The sequence below is a fragment of the Phodopus roborovskii genome, unplaced genomic scaffold (genome assembly GCF_943737965.1).
Source record: "Phodopus roborovskii unplaced genomic scaffold, PHOROB, whole genome shotgun sequence".
Lineage (NCBI taxonomy): Eukaryota > Metazoa > Chordata > Mammalia > Rodentia > Cricetidae > Phodopus > Phodopus roborovskii.
Window position 1 is genome coordinate 26,507,748 of NW_026126482.1, and position 26,260 is coordinate 26,534,007.

The 26,260-nt window shown below is 42.3% G+C and overlaps 1 protein-coding gene across 3 annotated transcripts in view; it reads left to right on the top strand.

Moving 5' to 3' along the window:
* The window catches only part of Eci2 (enoyl-CoA delta isomerase 2), a 47,794-nt gene extending 32,183 nt beyond the window's left edge, over positions 1-15,611 (top strand). For all 3 annotated transcript variants that reach the window (XM_051194447.1, XM_051194446.1, XM_051194448.1), the window contains exons 3-10: positions 2,816-2,914; positions 3,166-3,354; positions 4,788-4,857; positions 6,135-6,234; positions 7,555-7,675; positions 13,169-13,258; positions 14,591-14,734; positions 15,315-15,611. In XM_051194447.1, coding sequence (XP_051050404.1) covers positions 2,816-2,914; positions 3,166-3,354; positions 4,788-4,857; positions 6,135-6,234; positions 7,555-7,675; positions 13,169-13,258; positions 14,591-14,734; positions 15,315-15,488 — 987 coding nt within the window. In that variant the 3' untranslated portion in view covers positions 15,489-15,611. The remainder of the gene's footprint in view (positions 1-2,815; positions 2,915-3,165; positions 3,355-4,787; positions 4,858-6,134; positions 6,235-7,554; positions 7,676-13,168; positions 13,259-14,590; positions 14,735-15,314) is intronic.
* Positions 15,612-26,260: the final 10,649 nt, after the last annotated feature.

The window sequence follows — 26,260 nt, forward strand, 5'->3', positions numbered from 1 at the left end:
TTGCCAGCATTCCCTCAGTTTGTGTTTTCTTTATTGTCTTCTTCAGTTTTCAGATAATGGACGATTTGAATTTTTTTTTTTTTTAATCTGTTTGGTTTTTTTTCCCCCTTGGCTTTCCTTAAGAGACTTGTTGATGTCTTGCAGTTTTGGTTTGTTTTCTTCCATTTTTTTAAAGGATTTTTTCATTTCCTCTTTTAGGGTCTCTATCATCTTCATGAAGTTGTTGTTAGGGTCATTCTCTTCTGCTTCATCTGTGTTGGGATGTTCATGTCTTGCTGGTGTGGAGTCCCTAGACTCTGGGGGTGTCATATTGAGCTTTCTGTTATTGACTGTGTTCTTATATGGTTGTCTACCCATCCCTTCTTCCAATGAGTACCAGTGGGGTCTCTCCCTCTCCTGGTGAGTACATGACCAATGTTCTCTTAGGGTGGGTGCAAGCAGGTCCAATATTCTGATGGCTGTCCTCGTCCAGTGGATGGAGGTTGGACTAACGTGCTGGCAGACTGTGGATGGGCTGGTCCCCTGGGATACCCCTGGGACACAGTCTTAAGTTCCCAGGAAGCTCCTAGGAGGATACTAGAAGGTGGGAGGCAGAGGCAGGACCAGGCAGCTGGTAGATTTTGGGCAGGATGGTGCACCTGGATGGTCTCCTCCATGCTGTGCTGGCCCCAGGCCTCAGGAGGCTCAGATCAGGACCCCCAAAGGCAGGCTGGAAACAGTCCCAAGTTTATCTCAATGGACAAACGGGGAACCAGGATGCTGGCAGACTGTTCAGTGTGCACTTGCAGGCCCCAGGTCTCAGGAGGCTCTGAGCAGGGCCCCAGAAGGCAGACCAAAAACAGGCCTGTCCTGGATATTGTTATTGGTGCCAGGATTCTATAATAAAATGTTGGTGTTCTGAGAAAATTGATAGTAACTATTTTAAGGATGAAATAATGTGGAATTTGGGATGTTTGAAACCAATTATAATAAACATAAAAAAGAAAATAGGTGAAGCCCATAAGGTAAAATTAAATAAGAGGTTAGATTGATTAATTGGATATTGTAACTCATATATCTGTGAACCTTTGAAAATTTTTATAACCATTGAGGAACTAAAGGTTGTAATGGCTTCACCCCTATGTCTGCAATCCTGACCTCCTGTGTTATCATTTATTGTTTTTATTATTTTCTAGCATGTGATTAGCATGAGTGTCTCTTCATGTGGGTGTCATGGTTGTTTTTCTCTGTTAACTTGACATAAGCTAGAATCATTTGGGAAAGGGGACTCTATTGAGAGAATGCCTCGGGGAAGATTGGCTTGTAGACAAGTCTATTGGGCATTTTCCTGGTAAATGATTAATATGGGATATATGAGAGAGCATGGCTGTCTCTACCTACTGCCCTGTCCTCCAAAGTTGCTTTTGCTCATGATTTTTTTTTATCACAGCAACAGAAACCCTAGGTAAACAAAAATGGATGTGCACATTCAAGAATTTTACTTGTCCAAAAAGACTTTGCTTCAGCTACTAGGGGTATTCTCTAACCCCATGAACTGTCATGCCTGGTACAAGCATCTTTGTTTATCCAGAGAGTCTAGCAGTGGATCTAGCGTACAAGGTGGTCTCAGGGTTTGGCCATGGGTTAAGGGTCTGGCAAAGATTGGACAAGGAAGCTGCAGAGAGCATATTCATTGGCAATACTCCACATGTATTCTCATATATCCCTCAGTCTGGGGTATTCATTTCCCCTTCCTGACTCTTGGGAGAGGACAATATGAGTATCACATTGACCTGGCCTCTGAACTCTATCCTGTGAGCCTTTGCCCTCAGCTTATTTAAGTCTCTGTCCTTTCCCTGTGAGGAAATATAACCATGAATACCACAGCTTGTAGAGAGGCACTGTGAATCTTTCTAGTGGATTTGAACTGAGGTGATCTTGGAAACTGCTCAGCCTTAAGCTTTGAGGACTGTAGGGGGTAGGGCTAGTCAGAGTTGGGATGGAGAAATGCAAGGGCTAGAAACAAATAGAAGCCACTGTCTGAGTCCCCAGGAGATCCTTAGGCTTCCATTAGCAGAGGGAAGAGCAACTCTTTGTGAATTCGGTTCCCTGTAAGTGCCCAGATGCTGACTCCATTGGGCAACTTCGTATGTATGAATCAGGACCTTCACCACCCTTGATTTTCAAGCCTCTTATGTCCCCCACTAACTCACTCTATGACAAAATTAATAAAATTTAAGTAGTTTAAAAATCACTTTTGAAACTGGGCCTTGGTGGCTCATGCCTTTAGTCCCAGCACTTGGAAGGCAGAGGCAGGCATATCTCTGTGAGTTCAAGGCCAGCCTGGTCTGTCTACTGAGCTAGTTCCAGGACAGGCTCCAAAGCAAAACAGAGAAACCCAGTCTGGAAAATAAAAATGACTTCTGAGAAGTAGCTAAGTGGGGTACTTTATTCATTTCAGGATACCTGCTTCACCAACCTCAAATAAAATTAGTTTTTTTTTTTTTGTTTTTTTTTTTTATTTTTATTTCCTGGAGTGGCACTCAGCTAAGCCTACTGGGAACCAGGAACTGAAGACCCCATCCCTACTGCACCAGCGATAGCCTTTTGAGCAGATAGGAATTTATCACTCAATATCTGATTCTATCCCCACAGATGGGATTTTAGAATATTGTGTGGACTTTCCACATGCTCTGTGACTTTTGAAAATTGGCTCAGTGATTTCACTTCCTGTGACAACTGGTCAGGATTATAAAATTTATGAACTCTTAGGTTTTGAGAACCATTTTCTCAAGAGCTTTCTCTTCCATCTTAATGACACTTGTGTTCTTTATAGGCCACAGACGGACCCTGTAATGTGCCTAAGCCAGGTGTGTTTGACCTGGTCAATAAAGCCAAGTGGGAAGCATGGAATGCCCTTGGCAGCCTGCCAAAGGTATGTTTGTTTACTATTATTAACTGGACCTTACTAGAGCCTTTGGAATTTTTAATCCCCTCCCCCTTACTACTATAGCCTAGATTGGCCTTGAACTCAACAATCCTACTACCTCAGCCTCTCAGAGGCTAGAATTACACATATGGGTCACCTCTCCATGGGTCTTCTCTTTATTGTATAGTGGTTTTTATTAGCGTAGTATGGTTCTCAAATTGCTTGTTTTAAAGGCTGAATGTCTTTGTCATCCTCAGGAAACTGCCAGGCAGAACTATGTGGATCTGGTGTCCAGTTTGAGTCCTTCATCTGAAGCCTCTAGCCAGGGAACCCATGGAGCCGATGAGAAAGTGCAGGAGTCTAAGGACATTGTGGTATCCTCTGAAGATGGCATCACAAAGATCATGTTCAATCGGCCCACCAAAAAGAATGCCATAACCTTCCAGGTGATGCTCAGGGCATGATCACATTTTTCTATCTCATATTTCTTTCATGAGTGCAACTGTAGAATTTCAGCTTATTCATATTTTTTGGAAGAAATTTATCATTTCTGGCTTAACTCACTAGATTTGGGCACTGTTTAGAACTTCAGAGTTTCTAAAAAGTTCTAAATATCTAGAAGGCAATGAAACTTTTCTATGAATGGAAACACAAATCAATGTAAATGAAAGAGAATTGATAGAGATGCACAGAAACCACTTACACCATGAGTCTTTTACATGACCATGCTTTGGACCATTCTTTGTAGGGAGAACTGAGAGAAAGACTTTATTTGCAGCAGACCAGTAATAGCACTGAGTGAGTGAGCTACTTCACAGGGCAATTTTGAATTTCTCCTAGAACTCACTGATAATAAGTAAATCGCTTGAACCCCTCCTCCTAATTACAGGAGGTTTATCATATTCTAGGATATGAACTGGAGGGGGGGGTCAAGGCTGCCATCTACAGCATAGGATGCCATGCTCCTTTGAAGCAGAAGAATCTTGTAATGTTGCTATGATCCTTCCAGTTGATAAGTCACTTAATACTGAGAACTCTGCTTGTGCTGAGTTACTTCTATGTAAGCAGGGTAATTACAGCTGCATATTGTAGACAAGTGAACCTTGACACTGTTATTTAACAAAATAGTTCAGCAGGTTGAGAAGTAACTTGATAAGTTCTTATAGCTGGAAAGCAGGAGAATCTAAATTGATCCGTCTCTTTCCTGACCCTGGCTGTAGCCAGTCACCTTGCCTTAAGTGTCTCCTTTGTTATAATTCGCAGGGACAATTTCCTGTCCCCTGCCTTAGGGAACCAGCCATGTCATGATTCACATATTAAATGTGTATTTTTATTTTGCCAATGTCTTTAGAAGTCCTCACCCTCCTCACAACTCTTTCCCACACTGAATCTTCTTAAAGGAAAACCTATACCAATTTGGAAAACTATAATTACAGCAAGATTTACAGAAACGATCCAGCCCAGTGCCCTGCAACCTAGCACAGGGTCTCAGAAATCTAGCCTCTGCATTAGCTATGGCTTCCCGGACTGCCCAGGACACTTCCCCTTCCTAGAAGCCACAGCTGAGGTGCTGTTTCTGGGACGGTTTCCTCAGCCACCTTTCCTCTGGCCTTCTGTAGCAACCTCAACAGTTCTAGCAAGCTGTGTGCTACCTCATGTCCTTCCCTGGCCCCATCCCCATTGGAGCACAATAACTGTCCAGCTCCAAAGTTCCAGAGCTTTGTCTCGCTTGTTCACATATATAAACTGAAATAAGTAAGTCTTAAAAAAAATTTCTTTGAGACTGTGTTGAGAGGGCTTGCAGACAGATTTAGTGGCTCAATCAACTGGATGATGAATCTCATTTTTATTGTACTTTTCTCTCTTTCTATTCACAAAGATGTATCAGGATATCATGCTTGCACTTAAAAATGCTAGCACCGACAACTCAGCCATAACTGTTTTCACAGGTAAGAAATTTTCATAGACTTTCAATTTCTACTTTAAGGAATATCTTACTAGAAAGACAATTGATATTGATTCCAGATCTTTTCTAGAGCTTCGGTGGTTTATTTATAAATGCACCGTATATCATGCACATAATGAAACCACTCTTTGATAATTAATCCTGATGAATCAGACAGCACACCTGACTGATGAAGTAAAGCTTGTGCTGTCTGATTCACAAAAGCCATAACAGAAAATACCTCCTGACTGATGAAGTAAAGCTTGTGCTGTCTGATTCATAAAAGCCATAGCAGAAAATACCTCATCTGTCCAAAACCTGTAGTCTTTTCAGCAAGAAATGAATGCTTCATACATGCAAAAATATGGATGATTCTTATAGAATGGCTTGGTGAAATTCATGAAATGAAAGAGTGCATATTTCTCAGTTCAATCGGTATAAGTTCTATGATATTGGACAGACCTTTTACTCTGTTGGTAAGGCTGTACATGACATCCCAGGCAGCTGGGATGACAGGGTACAAAGAGCATCTGGAACATTCTGAGGTGTCAGCCCCTCTTAACTGAATGCTCCTTTCAGGGGTTTTGCCTCCCAGATCTTCAGTGACATGTCATCAACCTTGGTCTGAAAATAAGTAGAAGTTGCTAAAAAAAAAAAATAGCAGTATGTTTTATATGGTACATTGTTATTGTTAAAGTGTGTTACTCTAAATGTCTTGCCTGTCCCATGTATTGAACTCTTTCACAGGTATGTGCATACAGTCCCCCTATGCATTCTCTGGGAATTAGTTCCATGACTCTCATCAATATAGAACATTTTACGTTCATGTAACCTATGTAGGATCACGTGGTGTTTGCATAGAAGTCACACACAGCCCAAGGATTCTGAATCCCCTCTGGATGTCTTCTAATGCCTAACACAGAGTGATGCTATGTCAGTATTCATTACATTGTTGAGGAATGAACAGTCACAAGAAAAAAAGTCTGTGAATGTTGAGTACTGATGATAGTTTTGGTCCTGAAATATTTTCTTTTGGTGAATCTATACATGTAAAACCTGTGGGTATGGAGGATCAACTGTAAAGGAAAGAACACAATACATTCTTTAGAGCCTGGTACCAATCCCCATGTTTCAGGGATCTGTGGACCGTCTGTCTACTCATCTTGACTACACCAGCTCCCCCTGCACCCTGTTCTTCCCCTGCACACAGCAGATACACATCTGCTCTCACATGAGTAGATATATGAAAGAATCGTAGCTATGTTGATTGACTGTTCACAGGAGCTGGTGACTACTACTGCAGTGGGAATGACCTAACTAACTTCACTAGTGCTGCTGGTGGAATGGAGGAGGCAGCAAGCAAGGGTGCTGTGGTACTGAGGTAAGAGTGGAACGTGTTTGATGCTAGAGGGTTAATTTTATTTCCCTCTACTTTTGTGTGTCTGTTTATGGTGAGCATGTGGGAGGGTACACATGCATGTATGTTACGTTGCATCTGAGTTCTTTGTCAGAAACATTCTTCATTGGTTTTTGTCATAGAGTTTCTGTTTTGTGACAAAACACTATGCCCAGAACACTGGGGGAGGAAAAGGTTTATTCCTGTTTCATTTTCACATCACAGTTCATCATCAAAGGCAACAAGTATAGGAACCTGAAGGCAGGAACCAATCCAGAGACCATGGAGGAGTATTGTTTATTGGCTTACTCCCTCCTGGCTTTCTCACCCTGCTTTCTTATGGCATGATGACTATCAGCCCTGCGGTGGCACCACCCATGATAGGCTGGGCCCCCTACATCCATCAATCACTAATTAAGAAAATGCACCACAGACTTGCCTATAGCCCAATATAATGGAAGCATTTTCTCAATTGAAAGTCTTTCTTCCCAAATGATTCTTGATTGTGTCAAGTTGTCATAAGACTAGCATGCTCACTCTTTAACTTTATTCACTGAAAGAGAACTCACAAACCCATAGCTCACTCATATGCGTGATCTAGGCTTCCATTTTGATCTACTAGGGCCAATTACAAATAGGCCTCCATACCCAGGAAAATATACTGAGACTCTGGGAATTTAACTTCTAGTCCATCTCCACACTTACATGGCAAATGCTTTAACAAATGAGTCAACCCCTCATCCCCACAAGAGAGTTCATTCTTAACATATCAGTAAAACAGCCACTTGTCTGTGCTGATGCACTTAACTGTGATTCCCCATCGGATCCCCCTCTTCATCCCACCCTCTACATGAGGTATACTGGAAAGTGTATGGAGTGAAACAGACAGAGAAGTTAGTGAGTTCTTTTGCAGAGAGGTGAATAGACAGTACTCTTGAATTCAGTTTTGAAAGGTGTTGAAGGAAGTTTTAGGCTTTGGCTTCCTGTCCTAGTTCTGCCAAATTTCTCAGTCCCCCTCTGTGTAATATGCACTTATGTAACATGTACTTATGCATGTAGTTACCCACCAAGATCTCTGAGGTCACAGCTGGCCCACAATGGTGAATTCAGTGCACAAGGTGTGAACTGGCCTTAGCCTTCAGGAGCCATGACCTGATAATACATTAGGTGATATTTATAGGTAGCCTTGGCCAAAGTGGGGAGGTGGCCCTATGGAATGATGTCATATCAGATTTATGCATTCCTTTGTATAGTTACTGCTGCCACTTTGGGGTGTTTAATGATATTTTATTTCCATTTCTTTAGGGAATTTGTAAACAGTTTTATAGACTTTCCCAAACCTCTGGTTGCAGTAGTAAATGGCCCAGCTGTAGGAATCTCTGTCACCCTTCTGGGACTGTTTGATGCTGTCTATGCATCTGACAAGGTAAGTCTACCTCTACAAGCATAGGTCAAGCACTAAGTACTTGATTCTCCCTTTATTGTGGCTATCACTAATTGCGTTACAAAGGGTTAATGGTTGTCTTGATTAGGTTTTTATCAACCTGACACAAACTAGAGTTACTTGTACAGAGGGAACCTCAACCTGAGAATTTTTCTCCATCAGGGTGGCCAATGGGCATATTTGTAGGGCATTTCCTTAATTAATTGTTGACTCTGGAGGGCACAGCCCACTGTAGGCAGCACTACTATTGTGCAGGTGATCTGGGTTGTGGAAAGAAAGCAAGCTGAGCAAGCTGTAGGAAAACAGTCAATACGCACTGTTCCTCTGTGGTTCCTTCCTCTGCTTCTGCTTGCGTTCCTTCTTTAGCTCCCTCAGGATGGACCTTACCATGTCAGCCAGTAAACCCTTTCTGCCCGTTGCTTCTGGTCAGTGTTTTATCCCAGCAACAGGAAGCAAAGCAAGACAGTGGTAGAATGCAGTAATTTAGATAATTCTGAAAGACTTAGTCTAGCTTGATAGTTTATATTTTACCTGCATTGTTAATTCATCTTTCTAAACACAATTATTGTTTTGAACATTGCCCCAACTCTAATGGTTCTGTATTTTAACCTGAGTACATAATTGTTCAATTTTCAGTTTTCATGTGACTCAAAAATGCTCAGGAGACGTTTGAAAGCTTGCAGGAGAGACCATAACTTCTGTGCATATTGCTTGATCCTATTTTCCTAGTTCAGCAAACCTAGTATTTAGACTTCTAGACCAAGAAGGGACTTTGGTCATTCACCTCTGCCCCTACTTTGCAGATAAGAAAACTTACAGCTCTGAGAAAATCTGAACATTCAATAATGTTCAGCCTTGTGTTCATCACTTTATTTAGCTTGTGTGTGTGTGTGTGTGTGTGTGTGTGTGTGTGTGTGTGTGTGTTGAAGACAGAAAGAGAGGAGTCTCAGTATGCAACCCTAGATGGCCAAGAACTCACTATATAGGGAGACAAGACTGGTCTTGAACCCAGAGATAGTCTTGTATCTGCCTCAAAATTGTTGGGATTAAAGGTGTATTACACTATGTGTGAGTTGTATTTTTCTTCTTAAACTTACCATAGTACATTTCTGTATTTGCCAAACATAAATTTTCTAGAAATATTGAAAATATAAAGAAAAGATTTTTTTATGGGATATAGATGTGTTGATTAGTAAAGTTAAAAGGGGAAGGCTCTTTAATTGGATCCCCAGGACCATTATAGAAACATTAATCTATAGGATGATGGGTGGGTAGTAGGATTAGGGATATATATTTCAAAGGAAACATAGTGACAGATACATGATGTCAAAGAATCTAATGTGTTTGAAGACTGTAGCAAATAATAGTGGAATGTATTGGCAAATGAATAGATTATTGTTATACCTGGATGTGAATATATGAGTTTATTGCTTTCACTAAAGGGCAATTTTAATGTATGTATGTATGTACATATACATTTCATACTAATATATTACCTACTTTAATTTTCACAGTATTTATTAATTAGGGAAATATCACTCATTTCATAACTCATATGCAAACAAATGCTAGCATTTGGTTATAACTTAGCAAATTTCATCAATGTCTGGATGTTGAAACCCTAGGCTGTTTCTGAGTTCTGTTATTGCAAATACAGATGTGATGAACAGTTGTCTTAGTGATTTCCCTAGAAATATAAATCATTAGTCCCCAGATTCTTCTGGTTCCTTCTCCTTAGGAGGTCCTTAAAATTTCCTGTTTAACCATCAAAGAGATTACCTAGGTTTTTATTGACTTCATAAACAAATACCATATTGAACAAGGAATTCATGTTCAACCCTATTAAAATACACATTACTATGCTGTTGTCCATGATGGCTACTGATCTTAAATGCAACTAGTAGGTAAAATGCTAATAGTTACTTTTTCAGTAAATACACTGTTTCCATGTGAGTTTTAAATTTGTTCAAATAAATGTTTGCTTGTTCACAGTGTATACATACTCTTAATACACATTACACATATGCACATTTTACACAATACACACAGCAACCCTGTGAGGTCATATTAGATTTATAGATAGAGGAAACTGTCCCAGGGAGGGTAAGGGACTGTCCCAAAGCCATTAATGAGTTCATTGCTAGTCTCATCCCTTAAATGTATCCACCATTCCATCTCTGGAAATAGGCATTGTAATAACTGTTTTTGTCAAATTCATATGTACCTTTTTATGGAAACTTAGCTGTGGTAGCTTTTCTGATTATATTCTTGAAGCTATATTGTCTGATTATAATCTTCAAGTATGTTTTCTTGACCAAAGTTTCTGGGGTGAAAAGAAATGTGACATTAATGGGAGTATTTCATCTTTTTATTTATATGCTACATATATATTCTCACAAATATGCATTTAAATAACTGCTATGTATTACTATTAGCAGTTAAGTATTTGCCTACTCATACCAGTGATTCACTTTCATAAATATTTGTTATTCATCAAAACATATATAAATATGTGTATGTGTTAGCTTATTCCTGTAATCCCAGCACTTGGATAGCTGAGGCAGGAAGATTGTCATGAGTTCCAGACCAGCCTATCAGGGCTATGGAGTAAGACCCTGTCTTAAAATTGTTTTCTTAATTATAGAAATAAATGTACATGTTTGACATCTAAACCACAAATATTGAAACTAAATGTAGAATGTGAAGCCTGCCAGAAGACCTCTGAGGCAAAACTAAGACAAACAGAAGATTGAGAAAAAGAGTTTTTCAACTCACCCAACAAAAGCCAGCCATTTCAAAATATTCTTAAAGTGTATCTGTAAAGGATTTGACCAGAAATTTAGTATAAAAACATGGACATTGAAAAGAAATAAGTAGCATACAAGAAATGAAGCATACTGGTTCTTCAAACCATGAAAGAGAACATTAAAAATAGCCTGCTTCTCTAGGGACTGGGCAAGATAGCTTAACCATGAAGGTACTTGCTATAAGTGTGCCGGGTGACTTAAGAGTGTCTAGTGCTGTCAAGAAACACCATGCCAAAAGAAACTTGGGATGTATTTGTCTTACACTTCCACATCACAGCCCATCATTGAAGGAAGTCAGGACAGGAACTCAAACAGGGCAGGAACCTGGAAGCAGGAACTGATGCAGGGGCCATGGCTTACTTAATTGCTCTTGATGGCTTGCTCAGTTGACTTCCTTATACCACCCAGGACTGTCAGCCAAGAGGGAGCACCACTCCCTGTGGGATTACATCTCCCGGCCAACATTATGAGAGCATTTCTCAAGTACAGTGCAGTCTCTCAGGCTACTCTAGCTCTTATGATGTTGCCATCAAACTAGTCCACAAAACAACATAATTTTAATCCCTGGGATGCACATGGTGGAAGGATAAAAACAACCACAAGACATTGACCTCTGACCTATGTACATGTACATGCATTTGTTCCAGTGCACACATACACATATAAATAAATAAATGTAACTTAAAGTTTGTGTGATGCAAAGAGAAGCTGAGTGTAATGGTAGATAGATACAATCCTAGGACTTGGGGAGAAGAATGGCTAGACAATCAAGATTCAAGGTCATTTTTGGCTCCATAACAAGGCTAGCCTGGACCACATGAGGTTCCCCTCCCACACCCTTCCTTAACTCCAGCTCCAAAAGGCCAGCAGGATATGATAGCCCATGACCATATCCCAGCACTCCTCTGCAAAGCTGAAACAAGAGAAGTGCTCTATGATTGAGGCCAGCCTGTGCTACATTTGGATAAAGACGCATTAACCAAAACATTGTTTTTATTTAAAAGGAAAGAAAAGCCACAGAACAGTAAAAATTATTTGCATGATACTTACTTGTAACCTGTGTCTATAAAGAATCCTTACAATTCAAAAATAAGGAGACAAATAATTTTACTTTAAAAATAGTGGATAATGGTGGGCAATGATGGTAAATGCCTTTAATCCCAACACTTGGGAGACAAATTTCTATGAGTTCCAAGCCAGCCTGGTCTGCAGAACTAGTTCCAGGACAGCCATGGCTACACAGAGAATGCCTGTCTCATAAAAAACAAAACAATAATGGGAAACATGCCAACAGTTACTTCACCAAAAACGGTACAACACATGTCCAATAAGTATACAAAAAATATCCTGAAAACCCTTGGTCATAAAGGACATAGAAACTGAGAACATGAGGCACTGTTATGCACATAGTGCCATGATTGGGCTCCATGTTCTTCTCCTGTTGAATCTGAATAAGTACATGGACCAGGCGGGGCTCTCAATGTACAATGTATAATGTTGATCACACAGCCACTCTATTCCCAACAACTTTTTTTTTTTTTTTTTTTTTTTTTTTTTTTTTTTGTAGAATATATCTGAAAGGTACTTTTTCAACTTCATTCAGATATTATTGACAAATGGGAATTTATGTATTATATCAAACAAGCTCATGGTTGTCACATATCCTACTGATAATGGCCATAATACTGGCATATAAGTCAACAAATGATGACACATACACATGGTAAAAGTAGCACAAGAGAGAAAGGGCTACCAGTTTGCAGTGCATGAGTGACTCCGAAACCTTATGCCAAGTGACAGGAGTGAGAAACAAGGGTGTATTGTATGTTGGAGTCCATGCATGTGATATTCTAGAAAAGGCAAAACAGAAGAGACGAGAACATTGATACAGGGAGATGATGGAAGGAAGGGATTGCCCACAGGGCCTTCAGGAGGCTTTTGGGGTAGTAAATGTTTTCTCTGCTGAAATTGTTGTTGGCAACATAGTTTACATATTTGTAAAAGTCCATTAATAACACAATAGTAGTGAATCATGTATGTAGTATAACATATAATTTTAATTTAAATATCCTGATCAATTAGACATACTGAGCTGGACATTGTGGTACATACCTGTAATCCGTGTGCTCAAGAGGCTGAGGCATGAGATGGTTAAATTCAAGGTCAGATTAGGATATATAGTCTGTCTCCAACAGACTGTATTTGTGCATGTCCTTCTGTATGCTGTGAATACGTGTTGCTTTTATGGGTTGATGAATGTAGCTGTTTCACCAATGGCCAGGGAATATAGGTAGGCTGGAAATCAAAATATAGCTACATAGAGAAAGAAGGCTGAGTCAGGGAAAAACCATGCAGCCTCTTAAGGGAGTAACACGTTAGAGTATCACCAGTAAACCAAGCTACTGGGCAACATCGGTTAATACATATGGGTCAATTTATAAGAAAGAGCTAGCCAGGAATAAGTCTGAGCCATTGGCCAAACAATTATATTTCATATAGCCTCTGAGTAGTATGACATACGTGGATGAGAGTTTCTGGCAGGAGGAGTGAAAATAGTCTACTGGGACCAGGTGAGACAAAGAAAACCATCCAAGTACACAAATGTGCATCTGTGAATTTTAAATCAAATAGCAATTTTTAAACGCTTTTCTTTTTCAATCCCATCTAGGCAACATTTCATACTCCATTCAGTCACCTCGGTCAGAGCCCAGAAGCATGCTCCTCTTACACATTTCCAAGGATAATGGGCTCAGCAAAGGTAACTTAGAAAAGAAAAAAAAAAAAAAACTTAAACTGTAGCGTGTCATCTTTGTTGCCAGGGCAATTCTGTACTCTGTCTTCTTTCCCTTGGGCAGAGTTTGCAGGATGACTATTTCCTCTGTAATGTAGAGGAACCAGGATAAGGGGAGATCTAATATAAGGGAAGGGTCAGGACATTTTCTCTGAAATTCCTACTATAGGGACAGTCTGACAGCTGGTGACCTACAGCTGGATCATTGGAGGCAGCACAAGGCTTTGTCCAGCACAGGGGCTGTGTGACAGTCATTGAAGGACCAGTACCGGGAAGCCTTTACAGATGTGATTAGCTCAGAGCCACCTAACTGTGTGGATGAGCAAGATCATCTGAGAGGACATGGTGACATCCTCTCATTGTGGCCATTTGAAGTCATAGCCTCTGTGACACCATCAGAGCTGTCTTTTACCGATTGTTCTGTGTGCTGAGACTCACAAGGTGTTCCACTGGCTGCTCAGATCTAGCTCTGCATTGGTGCAAATCTAGTTGTCCTCTGTGGAGTCCCTAAAGGACACAGACAGGACTGGAGAGAGACAGGACAGAGAGAAGGGCTTAGCAGACATTGATCATGATCTAAATATGGTAAGAAAGTCTGTCTGATGACTATTGGATATTTTATTGGGAAAGTCCCTCACAAGCCATACATACATAGTCTGTGTACATATACTTTTTTAAACTCATCATATTGAGATCACAGAGCCTGAGTTACGAATCAATTAAGCTTTGCAAAGTTAAGCAGAACCAGCTCCTCAAAGTTAGAGCATTTGGAATTTATGTCTCTTGAAACTATAGAAATAACTTTTGCTCTTGGGCCTATGTTTTTATAAAAATGCAGTGTAAGCTATCTCCATGACCCTTCATTCCCATAGGAGTAATTTCAGTACCTGTGCAGGGAACGATGCTTAGAGCACAACCATTAGGACAACCAGTAAGGGGGTGGACTGTGAATGCCTCATAGGTTGACCCAATGGGTGCTATTTTGCCCCCCTTTGTTATTATTTTCAATGTTTAATAGCTCGTAGGGGGTCAGGTCATTTCCGCCCTGTTTCCCATTCTTGCCTCTCCAGTGCACACCCTCACAGAAGAAGCTGCCATTCCAGCTTCTAGAGAGACAGAAACAGGTATGGCCTGAGCTGTTTGAAAACTCTGTCCAGGAAGGCCATCAGCTTCCAAGTTCTTGTGAAAGACAGACAATCTAACGGCCATGAGAGAGCATGTATCCTGAAGCTGGCTGTTCTGAAGTCAACTGAACCCTTGCTTTATTAAGCTAGGGTCGCATCTCTCTTTGTATTGTAGGCAGCTGAGGTGCTTCTCTTCGGGAAGAAGCTCACAGCAAGAGAGGCTTGTGCTCACGGCCTGGTCTCTGAAGTTTTTCCTGAGAGCACTTTTGAGAAAGAAGTCTGGACCAGGCTGAGAGCATATGCGAAGCTCCCACCAAATGTTAGTATTTTGTTTTTACTTGTGGGGACATGGAAATCATTTCTCAGGAGGACAATGGGCCTTAGGGGGACAAATCCTAAAAAGACAAGACATGTCTTTAGTGCCTCTGGGTTTTGTATTTAAAGTTACCATGATGTTGGGAATAGTAATTGAAAAAAGAAACAACTTACCAGATAGACATATCATTTCTGGGCTACAAGGACAAATGGGAGAATCTTCATGGGCATGATGAATCCAGTAGGATGCCTATAGACACCCAGCGCTTTCACTTTGGAATTCAGGTGGGAGGAGAGGAGGTTGGCTTTATTTGGGAACTCTCACTCTATAGCACTTTCTATGGTATAGGCAATAGTTAGCAGCTATTGCTCTTATATCTTGCTGTTGAGTGTGTAATCCTGGAACCAGAACATTTGTATCCATCTCTGGATATTTAGAAATGTCCAATAACAGACCTATTGCCCAAGAGTCATCTCTGTGTACATTAAAGGTATACTCTATTTTACATCTTAGTAATATGATGGTAAGAGTGGTCTAATCCTATTCGTGTTGGAATCACTTATTGGTGGTTTTGTTTCATCAGTCCATGAGAATTTCCAAGGAGTTAATCAGAAAAAACGAGAAGGAAAAGCTCCATGAAGTTAATGCTGAAGAGTGCACTACCCTCAAAGCAAGGTGGCTGTCAGATGAATGCATCAATGCCATTATGAACTTCGTATCCAGAAAAGCAAAGCTGGGAAGACCACAGAGCAGTTAGACTTCCTTAGGAAGGATGTGCTGTGAGTCCCGGTTTCTGCTATTGAGGGACACACACTTCACTGTGCCTTTTCCTTGACTAACAGAGCAGTTATGATGAGCCTGCCACACTGCATGACAAATAAACACTTTCACAAATCAAGCCTTAAGAATCCATGTATGTTTTTGGCAATAGAAAGTCTTACATTGCTTGACATGAATATGTGGCCATGAACCCTCGGACAGTGTACTCCGGTGCTGAGGTCATGTCTCTGACGCCATAATAACAATTCATCATAAATATGTGGTGACTCCGTAAATTTGGACAAAGAACAAAAGCCTTTGGATCACCAAATTGAGGTATTCATTGAATTGCGATTTCTTTTCCAAGGCTAAGGAGGAAAATAAAGAAGAATCTTCATTGTCCCTTATCTTAGTTAGGGTTTCTATTGCTGTGAAGAAACAACATGAACACAGCAAGTCTTATAAAGGGAAGCATTTAACAGGGGCTGGCTTACAGTTCAGTGATTTAGACTATTATCATCATGACAGAAAGCATGGTGACATTCAGTCAGACATGGTGCTAGAGAAGTAGCTGAGAATTCTGTCTGGATCTGCAGGCAGCAGGAAGAGAGACAGACAGATGAAATCTCAAAGCCTTCTTCCCCCAGTGACACACTTCCTCCTCTAAGGCCACACATACCCCAACAAGGCTACACCTCCTAATAGTGCTACTTTCTGGGGGCTTTCAGATCTATGAGCCTATGTGGGTCTTCCATATTCAAACCGCTACACCATCCCTTCTCCAACACAGACCTAAACAATTACTCAAGATACAATACAGGAGGAGTGGATTATTTCACTGGAAAAGCAATGTTCCTCATTGGCTTTTCAATCCTCATTCTTGAGTTTGGAATATTGTGAGGCACCAGAAAGTTTCCTAACCTTGCTTCTGAGATGTCCAGTCTTCTGGACCTAATAGCTGTTGGATTCTTGGACTTTCTATCTGGAGACAGCCATTGTGGAAATGGTTGGACTACAACCTGTAAGCCACTCTAGTAAGATATATATGTCTTATTTTAGAGAAATTAGAATTAATCTGTTTTTTCCTCTGGAGAAGTACACTGATACTGTAATTTTCCATATAGCTTTCTCACACATCCACATCCCCATCCTATCTAAACCTTCCCTGTATTCATCCCCTTCCTCCTACCATACAGTTTTTGTGGGTTTGAAGGTAAACGCCACTTACTCATGGGGCATATCTTTCAATTTTTACATAGTTAAATGTGTTTTAATTTTTGTAGAAATAGAGCATTGGAGAAAAATTCCAAAATTCTTTTGGAACCTGGTTAAATTTTTTCCTAAAAACTGCAGAATTGCTGGCTGTTGTCACTAGGTGGCAGTACAAGCACTGGGTGACTTCTGGAAGGGCTGGGGAAGGGAGACAACCAAATGATTCATTGTTTGCTGGAGGCGATTGAGGGCTTCTCCTGGCTTCAGATCCATCAAAGTACATGACAGGCATTATTGTCAAAATTAACCAATAGTAGTGGTAACTGCATATGGGGGCAGGAATTGGTAAATGACAGAGGACAGAGGTTCAGGGGAAATGGTCAGACCCCAAGTGCAGTTGTCCCCAATGGCAGCCTTTCTTTGGTGTTCTAGAAGGAGAGTCGGAAGGATAGTGGCCCCTGTACGTTCGCTCAGCTCCAGTGACTCTGGCTGTCAGGCATTAATTAGGATTCACTGCTTTCTATTCAGACGGCTGGCTATATCAAGCTCCTTATCCCCAACTTTTAACTTCTGCTTCAAAAGCCAGACTAAAATCATAGCCTTCTGTGTGAATCTTTAGAAATCCACAGGGAACATATACAAAAGTTCCCATAGATACCAAAGTATGCTGACTCAAATCCCTTATAGAAAGTAGAAAAGATATTCATATAATTCTGTGTATCTTAAATAGTCCATGCATTGGCTATAATACCTAAAACAGTATAAATGCCATTAAATACTCACTAGACTGTATTGGTTAAGGATTATGACAGAAAAATATGTGCATGTTTAGTACAGGTTCCATGTTGAATTTGCAAACAATTTCATCTGTGGTTAGTTGGCTCCACAGACATGGATCCATAAGATGGACACAGCCTAGTTGGTCTTTATTTACTATATTTGGAAATGTCTGTACCAATGGCCAACATAATGCAGAGATGTTTCTGGCATGGGGAATTCTGTCATGGGGAAACTGAGTAAGGACTAGAAGACAATCAAAATCCCTTCTAGACCTAGGATGCCAGTGTTTACAAACACAATAATCCCAGTAGCCCATCCTCTACTCCTCCCAATGAGCATCCCTGGGAAGAAGTAGGCTGCACTTGAGCCACAGTTCACACCAGGCAGCTATGGACTAGAGAAGCTGCTTCACCTGCTCCTTTTTCTGTTCTCCTCACTGCTCTGTGCTTCCTCAGGGATCTTTACCTCCACAGTGACTCACATTTCCTTGACACTTTATACATCAAGGACTGCCTTCTAGTCTGCCCGAGAACTAGTCTGCCTGTGGTACATCCTTTCCCTAGGACCTTACACACAGTAGATGTTCAGTTATTCCCTGATTGTCTGCCTCTGGTCCACTGTTTTTTACAGTTTCTGAAGGCCTGTAGTTTTCAAGACCATCTCACAGTTCCTTGTGCTAGTCCTGGCTTTCTGCAGCTCACCTGAGTGACAGGGGATCAGTCCCTGGAGAAATCCTCCTTCCAGCAAAGTTGACACATAATTTTGACCTTCCTAGACTGTGCTTGAACCAGCTCTTTCTCTTTAACTGCAGTGTCTCAGGCTGCCACCTCCATTCAGGAGAGAGTTCCATCTATGATAAACACACATTCTCCCTACCTTTTACCAAAATGCATCTGGACAGCCAGATCTTTTCAAGCTTTTGAAATACCTCAAATGATCTTGACTCAAGGAACCATGTGTGTCTTTACAGCCCTCAGAGCATGCAGCAGGAAGGATTTATACTGAAGGTCAGCTAGTGTGCAGGGATGGAGCTGACAGAGACAGGATGTGCCCCACCAGGTGACCATCAATGGGCTCTTTCTTCACTTTCCAAAGTGGGACCTTTTGTTTCTTCTTTTGTTTAATTCTCTGTTTATTCAGGCAAACCTCCTCTCTCTCACCCTTTGAAAATCTGTCATGAAGTCTGTGACATTTGCACCAAGAACCAAGATCCACTATACCATCCTAGATGAAGTGGGCAATAAAGGTCGTTGCCTAGAGGTCCAATATTGAAACATAATGGCTGAGTGTTCCATAGACATACTGCCATGGCCAAAGTAGTAACATCATAGTGGAGTTAGTTCATCTGTCAGTTTGCCCCTCACCCTTTTCAATGTGGCGAAATGATTGCATGAAATAGAACAGTGGATGTCTTTTCTGAGGTTTTGTCAGGAGTATGGTATGCCAGAGACAGTGTCATTTATGTCTTCCCACAATTTACGTCTCACAATAACAGAACAGTGACTAGGACAACTTATATTGACATTCGGGTCACACATCGCACAGTAATGTGCATATTGTAGGCTACAGAATGGCTACAGGCCACAAAGCATTACAGAAGTCTCAGAGTTCAAGGAAGGCTCTGAAGAAACAGGGGAAAGGGCTGACACAATTTGAACAACAAATTCCTAGGCTGAATGTGGGTGTTGTTGGCTGCAATTTGTCTTGTCCCACTTTTCCCTTGATAAAAGGTCACTGTCAAACGTTCTTTTATTATGAATTTTGTTACTAATATGGAGATTTGGATAAGAGTGTCCTTACAGACTCATAACTTTGAATGCTTACTCACTAAGGAATGCCACAATTTGAAAGGATTATAAAGATTAGGAGGTGTGGCCTCGTTGGAGGAAGTGTACTTGAAGGGACTGGATTTGAGGTTTCAAAAGCTCACCTTGCCCAGTCTCTCTTTCTCCTCACCCCCTCTCTGCACCTATGGATCAGGATGCAGCTCTCAGCCACTTCTCCAGCACTTGCCCTCATGTCACATGCTCCCCTCCATGGTGATAACAGACTAAACCTCTGAAACTGTGAGCAAACACCCAATTAAATCTTTCTTAGAAAAGAGCACTCTTGGGCATGGTGTCTCCTCACAACAACAGAACAGTGACTAGGACAACTTATATTGATATCCAGGTCACACATCGCACAGTAATGTGCATATGTGTGCACTACGGAATGGCTACAGGCCACAAAGCATTACAGAAGTCTCAGAGTTCAAGGAAGGCTCTGTAGAAGCAGGGGAAAGGGCTGACACATGCACAGGGGCCTGAGGCTGCTAGGTAAGATATAAGATATGAGTGAGCTCCCAGGAAGGGTGGCTGGAGGCACAAGAGCTGGTTGCAATGTGAACCAAGCTGCAGAAGCAGGGGATTGGTGTGGACTGGACAGAAGGGTGGAGAGACAGCAGAATGAGCAAAGAGTAAGTCAGTCCAGAGTGCTCTGTCAAGCCGTGGGGACCATGCTGAGCTGTAGCCCAAAGGAAGTGGCAGTCTGCGGCTCTTCTTTTACAAACTCTGTTTTCCAATCACAGAGATGCAAGCATGTAAAGGGATGAGAAAGGGGACTTGCCCTTCATCAAAAGAACTAGGGAGACATAGAGAGTCAGTGACATCAATAAGACAAAGCCAGCTGCAATTTAAGAGTTCACTAGGCTCTTTGGGACATTGCTTCAAGTTGGTCAGCTGAAGATGGTGTCATAAAAAAGAATTTGGAGGAGCTAGTTGGTTTGATTGTCTGTTCATCAGCTCCTTCTCCCCCCACCCAAAATATCTGATTTAAATTTATTATTAATATGAATTAAAATTTGTGCTCTAGAAGCCAGGTGTTGGTGGCACACACCTTTAGTCCCAGCACTGGGGAGGCAAGGCAGGCAGATCTCTGTGAGTTCCAGGCCAGCCTGGTCTACAGAGTTAGTTTCAAACAGGCTCCAAATCAATACAGAGAAACCCTGTCTTGAGAAAAAAAAAAAAAAAAAAGATTTTGTGCTTTTGTGCTACAGGTGGAATTTCAGTTTAGTTATGTCTAGCATGGGAGGTAAGTGGCCAGGTCACCCTTCCTTATCAATGAAAATACCACCTGCTTCTACCACCCATGTTACCTTTCAACATCCTCCTTATCCCTTGAGTGAGAGTAAATTATATATCACTGTGCTTAATATATATGATCTCGTTGCTCTCCTAAACTGACTAAAGTGTATGATTGCTCTCATTTTAATTTTGCTTGCAGGAAGACAGTAGATTAAACTTTGGATAAATGCCAAAAAATATGATTAGAGGTTTAGGGAAAAAAGCCATGTCTCACATAGTTATGACTAACACTTGTGTTTTTTTTTTCTAGAGAGCAATACCTGGGGGATATTTCTTTCTACCAGGAAAGTAGTTGAGGGAGATCATGGAGCATAATTTGGTCTAAACTCATGCAATATACAAGAGAATGACAAGCAGCACCTTGGGTGAGTGAACCATGCATCTGTGAGGCGTGCAGGCAGAAACGGGCTAATGGAGCAAATGCTTATTTCTGAAATGTCTTTCTTTTCTAAGCCATAAACATTAGAATAAGACAGGACCCCAGAAATGGGTAAATTTCAGCATGCTATTTTTAGTATCATTAAGTGAACATGTACTGTGACCTGAGATGCACAGCCTAACCAGATATAAAGAAGACACAAGTAGATTCTGTACCGAATGCTTAGTAATTTTGTTACTGGAATTTCAGATTCTGGGCTGGTGGATACTGTTCTGAAAACCAGTGAGAAAGACTGAATCAAAAGGAAATCTATATATTCCTGGTAGCCTAAGGCGGGACTGCTCGATAGGAAACAGGACTGAGATAGAGACTCCTCTGGAAGCCTCCTCACACTCCCCTGGTTCTACTTTCCATCGCACTGGCTGACACCCTGGAGCTTCCACATAATGAGCTGCACAGCCTGCAGAAGGAGCTGTGCTGGCCTTCCTGAGGGCATCTCAAACAAGACTGCTTAACAAGGCTGATGACATAAGCCTTACTCCCTCCTCACTGTGATCTAGGACCTCAGGACCAATGTGTTCTCCTTACTACAAATATCACACATGCACAGAGCACTTTCAGAACAGTCTCCTCTTCCAGGGTGGAATTCTCTAGATAAGACAGGGATCACAGCAGCAGGCACTGTCCCTGACATCTAAACTCAGTTACAGGTTATTATCCTCATAGTCTCAGGGGTCACACACAGCTACTGCAGAGGCACAAAGGAACAACCCTCTCCTGATGCAGGCTCTTGACTCCACTCAAGTCCTTGTCTTTCTGCTTCATCAATGAACTCACCAGCTGCTTCATTCTCTCTCGCCCTGCAGATGAGTCTGGAGACTCTCCTGTCTCCTGAGTAGAGGCCCCTGAGTTGTGAAGGATTTCCTCTGTCTCTCAAGTAGATGAGCACCCCTGCATCCTTGAGGATCCTCAGCAGGCTACCACCCAGTTAGCTGCATGGGGTTCATTCCAGCTGCCAGTGACAGGCGCTGAGGAAAACAGCAGTTTTTGCTGCCTCAGATCTGCATCTTTGGGGGCTTACTATCAGGTGAGGGCTCAGCAAATTGCTAGTATGAAAAATATAGTGACATCTGGCCTAGGACATGGACAGCTCTAGAGAGAGGAGGGTCACAGGGACAGAATGGAACCACTGAGTAAGATATTTCAACATAAAACAGTGTCTAGACTGCAAAATCATGGGCTGCAGAGACCCACATAGGCTGGACACCCGATTTCCAAATGGAAAGAACAGGCAGGGATGTCTACCTGTAATCCAAGGCTGAGGCAGGAGGATCAACACAAGTTCAACAAAGGTCTTTGTTGTGAGATTTTGCCTGAAAACAAATTCTTTTAAACAAAATGCAAAGGGCTGAACACCATGGTGCAATCCTATAATCCCAGAACTCAAGAGGCAGAGGGAGGAGCAGGAGGATCATCATACGTTTGAGACCAGCCTCATATACATAGTAAGACTATCAACAACAAAAACAAAAACCTAATGTAATGAGTAAATGAATGACTGAATGAATGAAATGGAAAGGGCAAGCATGATGTTTAGATATTATGGGCAAAATCTCAAAGGCCTTGTGTGTCACACTAAGAGATTGGGGTATACTTATTAGGCAAAGGGTCCCACACAGATTCCAGTGCCAGAGGACAGAACGAAATAATGCTGTGAGTAGTGTCTCTCTTGGTCCATTTGGTGTTTCTACAACCAAAAGCCACCAGCTGGATGAGTTACAGACAACAGAAGCCAGTTCACCACACTGGAAGCTGGGAAGTCTAATTGTCAAGGATCTGGCAACCGGCCAGGGCCTTGCTGCTGCTTGTTAATGTCTAACATTCACCACTAATCAAAGGTCTGACCTCCAAAGCCATTGACCCAGGAACAGAGAGATGTTTCCCAAACAAGAACTCCGGGGCACAGGTCAAACCCCAGCAGTCAGGTTTGCAGTGTAGGGAGATCAGTCAGGGAGCTGAGGGTAACAGGCTGCAGAGGTGAGAGTCAGCAACCCAGGCAGTGCTGGTCAGGTAAGAGCAATGCAGACACAGTGAGACCTGAAGGAGGACTGAATCTGGTGGGGGAGGGGGAGATGAAGCCAAGAAGCAGATCCATAGAGGGGAGCCAGCAGCCAGACAGAAGGGATTCAGGCTTCGCTCAGATTCCTAGCTTCCCCTGCTACTGCACGTAATTACCGTCATCCTGACACTAGCTCAGTTTCCCTGGGAAGTGTTTCTCCTGCACAAGGCCACTGTCCCCCAGCACTGAACTGCTCTCCAGGGAACCACAAGAGCCCTCATCCATAGGAAGTGCTTCCTCACTGACCATAGTCCCTGGTCCAGGGAAGCCAGCACTGTGCCCAACGCCCCCTGCACCCAGAACCTTGCCAGCAAGCCCGGGATTCTGCACCCAGGGCCTCCCCTCTATTCTTACACCAGGTTCCCTGCCCCAGCACCCTACCTTCTGCATGCCACCCCCTGGGGCCTGTTCTCTGAACCCAGTCCCCAGATCCTGGCCACTGCACTCTACACCCTTAGGCCTTCCCTGGCCAAAGTGTACTGTCCTAGGTTACCACAGCCAAGTGCCTGTCTCTGTCCCCTAAGCCCTGCTTCTTGACTCAGCCAAGTGATCAACCCAGACACCTGCCCATACCCAACTCAGACCACGCCCCCATCCTCACTGTGCCTAGGCCTCACCTACTGGCTCTGCCCTCCCCTGTTCATTCCCTGAGTCCCTAGTTCCACCCACATCCAGGACTCACATCTGGGTCTGCCCTTCCCTGTCCCTCCCACGGGTTTCATCTTTGCTTAAGCACCAGGGCTCAATGTTCGCTCACTGCTGGCCTTAGCTGCCCGGACCTGGAGAGTGGCAAGGTGCTGTTGTCCAAGGTAAGCTTGCAGCCTGGGCTTTCTAGTCAAAAGTTGCCAGGGAAGTCTGTCCCCTGCCCGTGGAGCCACCTGCTCTGCCACCTGGTCTTGTTAACAGGACAGCAGGATACTCCTTTGGAGATTTTCCAGAAAGAGGGCTGCAATAAGGGACCTAGCATGTCCTGAAGGGCAAGAATGTACCTGCTCCAACTATCTGGCAAGCTTGGATGTGCAATGAAATGGCTACAGACCCAGCGCGGAACCTCCTAGGACTCTCAGTGCTAGGCTAAGGCAACACTGGTTGGCTGAGTGCCTACACTAGCAGTCCTTTATGGGATGTGTGGGTTTGAGACAATTGGTTCACTATGTTGATGGAAGTGGCTGGATAGCATGACCCAAGGACCCTTCTCATCCTGAGCAAAGCCTGGAACCTGGTGCTTGTAGCAAAGCAGTGGCATGAGCTCCTTTCTCCAAAGGCAAAACCTACCTTCATTTGAAAAAGTTTGCTCCACAGTCTGTGGGAAGTTGGTTGCCTCAGCCATTCCCGGACATTTTACATCTTCCTGCCGTCTCTCCTTGGAAAATGCCCCTTGCCAGATTAAAATAAAATACTGATTTTTTTCTTTCTTGGAGGGTAAAAATCTGTAGTCAGGTTTTATTCAGGAGACATTTGAAGCTATTGTGTTGGGACAGCAGAGAGAAAATAGAGATGAGCCTGGCATTTTGTTCTGTATGGTTTGGAACAAATGATCAATCTTGCTGTGGAAAGGACGGGCTAGGCCCAAACAGAAACCACTGTTTGTAGTTCCCTGTAGGTCTTTAGGTTCCCGCTGGCTCAGGTGCACTTGGGCAGACCAACAGTGACAGCCAGTCAGCAAGACTTTGAAAATGCAATGAACCAAGTGAAACTCTTGAAGCAGGACCCAGGAAACCAAGTGAAGCTAAAACTCTACACACTGTATACGCACTGTAACCCTGAGATCTGATGTTACTTAAAAACATTTTGAGGGGGCTGAAGAGATGACTCAGCATTTGCTACTACTCTAAGATGATCCAGGTTTGTCCCTCAGCACGAACATCCCCTTCCACAGCCAACTCTAACTCCACTTCCAGATCCATGTGCGCAAAAAGCATACCCCTGGTACACACACATACAGACATAACACTCAAATACACACATATAAAAATGCCTTTTAATTTTTTTGAGCCCCTTTTGACATGCAGCTTGAATGTTTGGGTTGCATGGCTGGCCCACTTTGGGGGTGTTTGCAGGCTTTGTTTTGTTTTTTATGTTAGGATTAAACCTTGAAAGACTGTTAAAGCACAGAGTAGCCCAGGATGACTCTCCTAATTAAAGAGATGTAAAAGAGGTAACAGTCAGATGTTTAATCCTCCTTTGATTCCCTTTGATTAGAATAAATCCACAGAAAAGATATTTTGGGAAACTGGGGGAACTTAAATCTGGACCGAGTTTTAGCCACTGTTATTTAGTAGGGCCCTGGTTATTGTTAATGGTGCCATTGGTTACATAATAAAACGTGCTTTGAGAAATGCATAGCAAATATTCAAGGTGGACTTAGAGTGGGGTGGGGATGCTTTAGATTCCTTGTAATAGGTACAAAGTAAATAGGTAAAGCACCTGACATAAATTTTAATAAATAACTCATCCTGTAGTGATGGTTTGGAAACTGTTATGATATTGAGAAAGCTTTTAAATCATAATGGTAAAGACATCCTTGGTGAAGCTGCTACTCTGAACTACTGTGTTGTCGTTTCATGTTCTACTAGATGATTGCCATGAACATCTATTTATCATGAGTGTGCACAGTCAAGAAAATTATTTGTTTAAAAAGACTTTGTCCTCAACTGCTGAGAGGTATTCTCTAACCTCATGACTTTTGTGTTTGTTATTTACCTTGGCTTTCCTGGAGAGTGTAGCAGTGAATTTCATGCACAAGGTGGCCTAAGCTGTGGTAGGTTTGCCTGTATGTTAAGAGTCCTGGCAAAAACTGGACACTGACCCCATAGAGAGCTTCTTTGCTAGCAAGACCAATGGGGCATTCCCTTCCCTAACTCATCTGGATAGGCAGAGGTGTATCATTGCCTTCTGCTCTGAGCTATCCTTTGAGATGTTGCCCTTGGCTTATTTAGTTTGCATCCTTTCCCTGTGAGGAACAGTAACCATGAAGATCACAGCTTGCAGGGGTGCCATGAATCTTTCTAATGGATTGTTGAAATCAGGTGATCTCAAGAACACCCTCCCTTGGCCCTCTCACACAATGTCAGAAGTGAGAGCAGTTAGAAGGGAAGGACAACATCGTGGACCTGGTTCCCTGTAACTGCCCAGATGCACACTCCATTGGATGA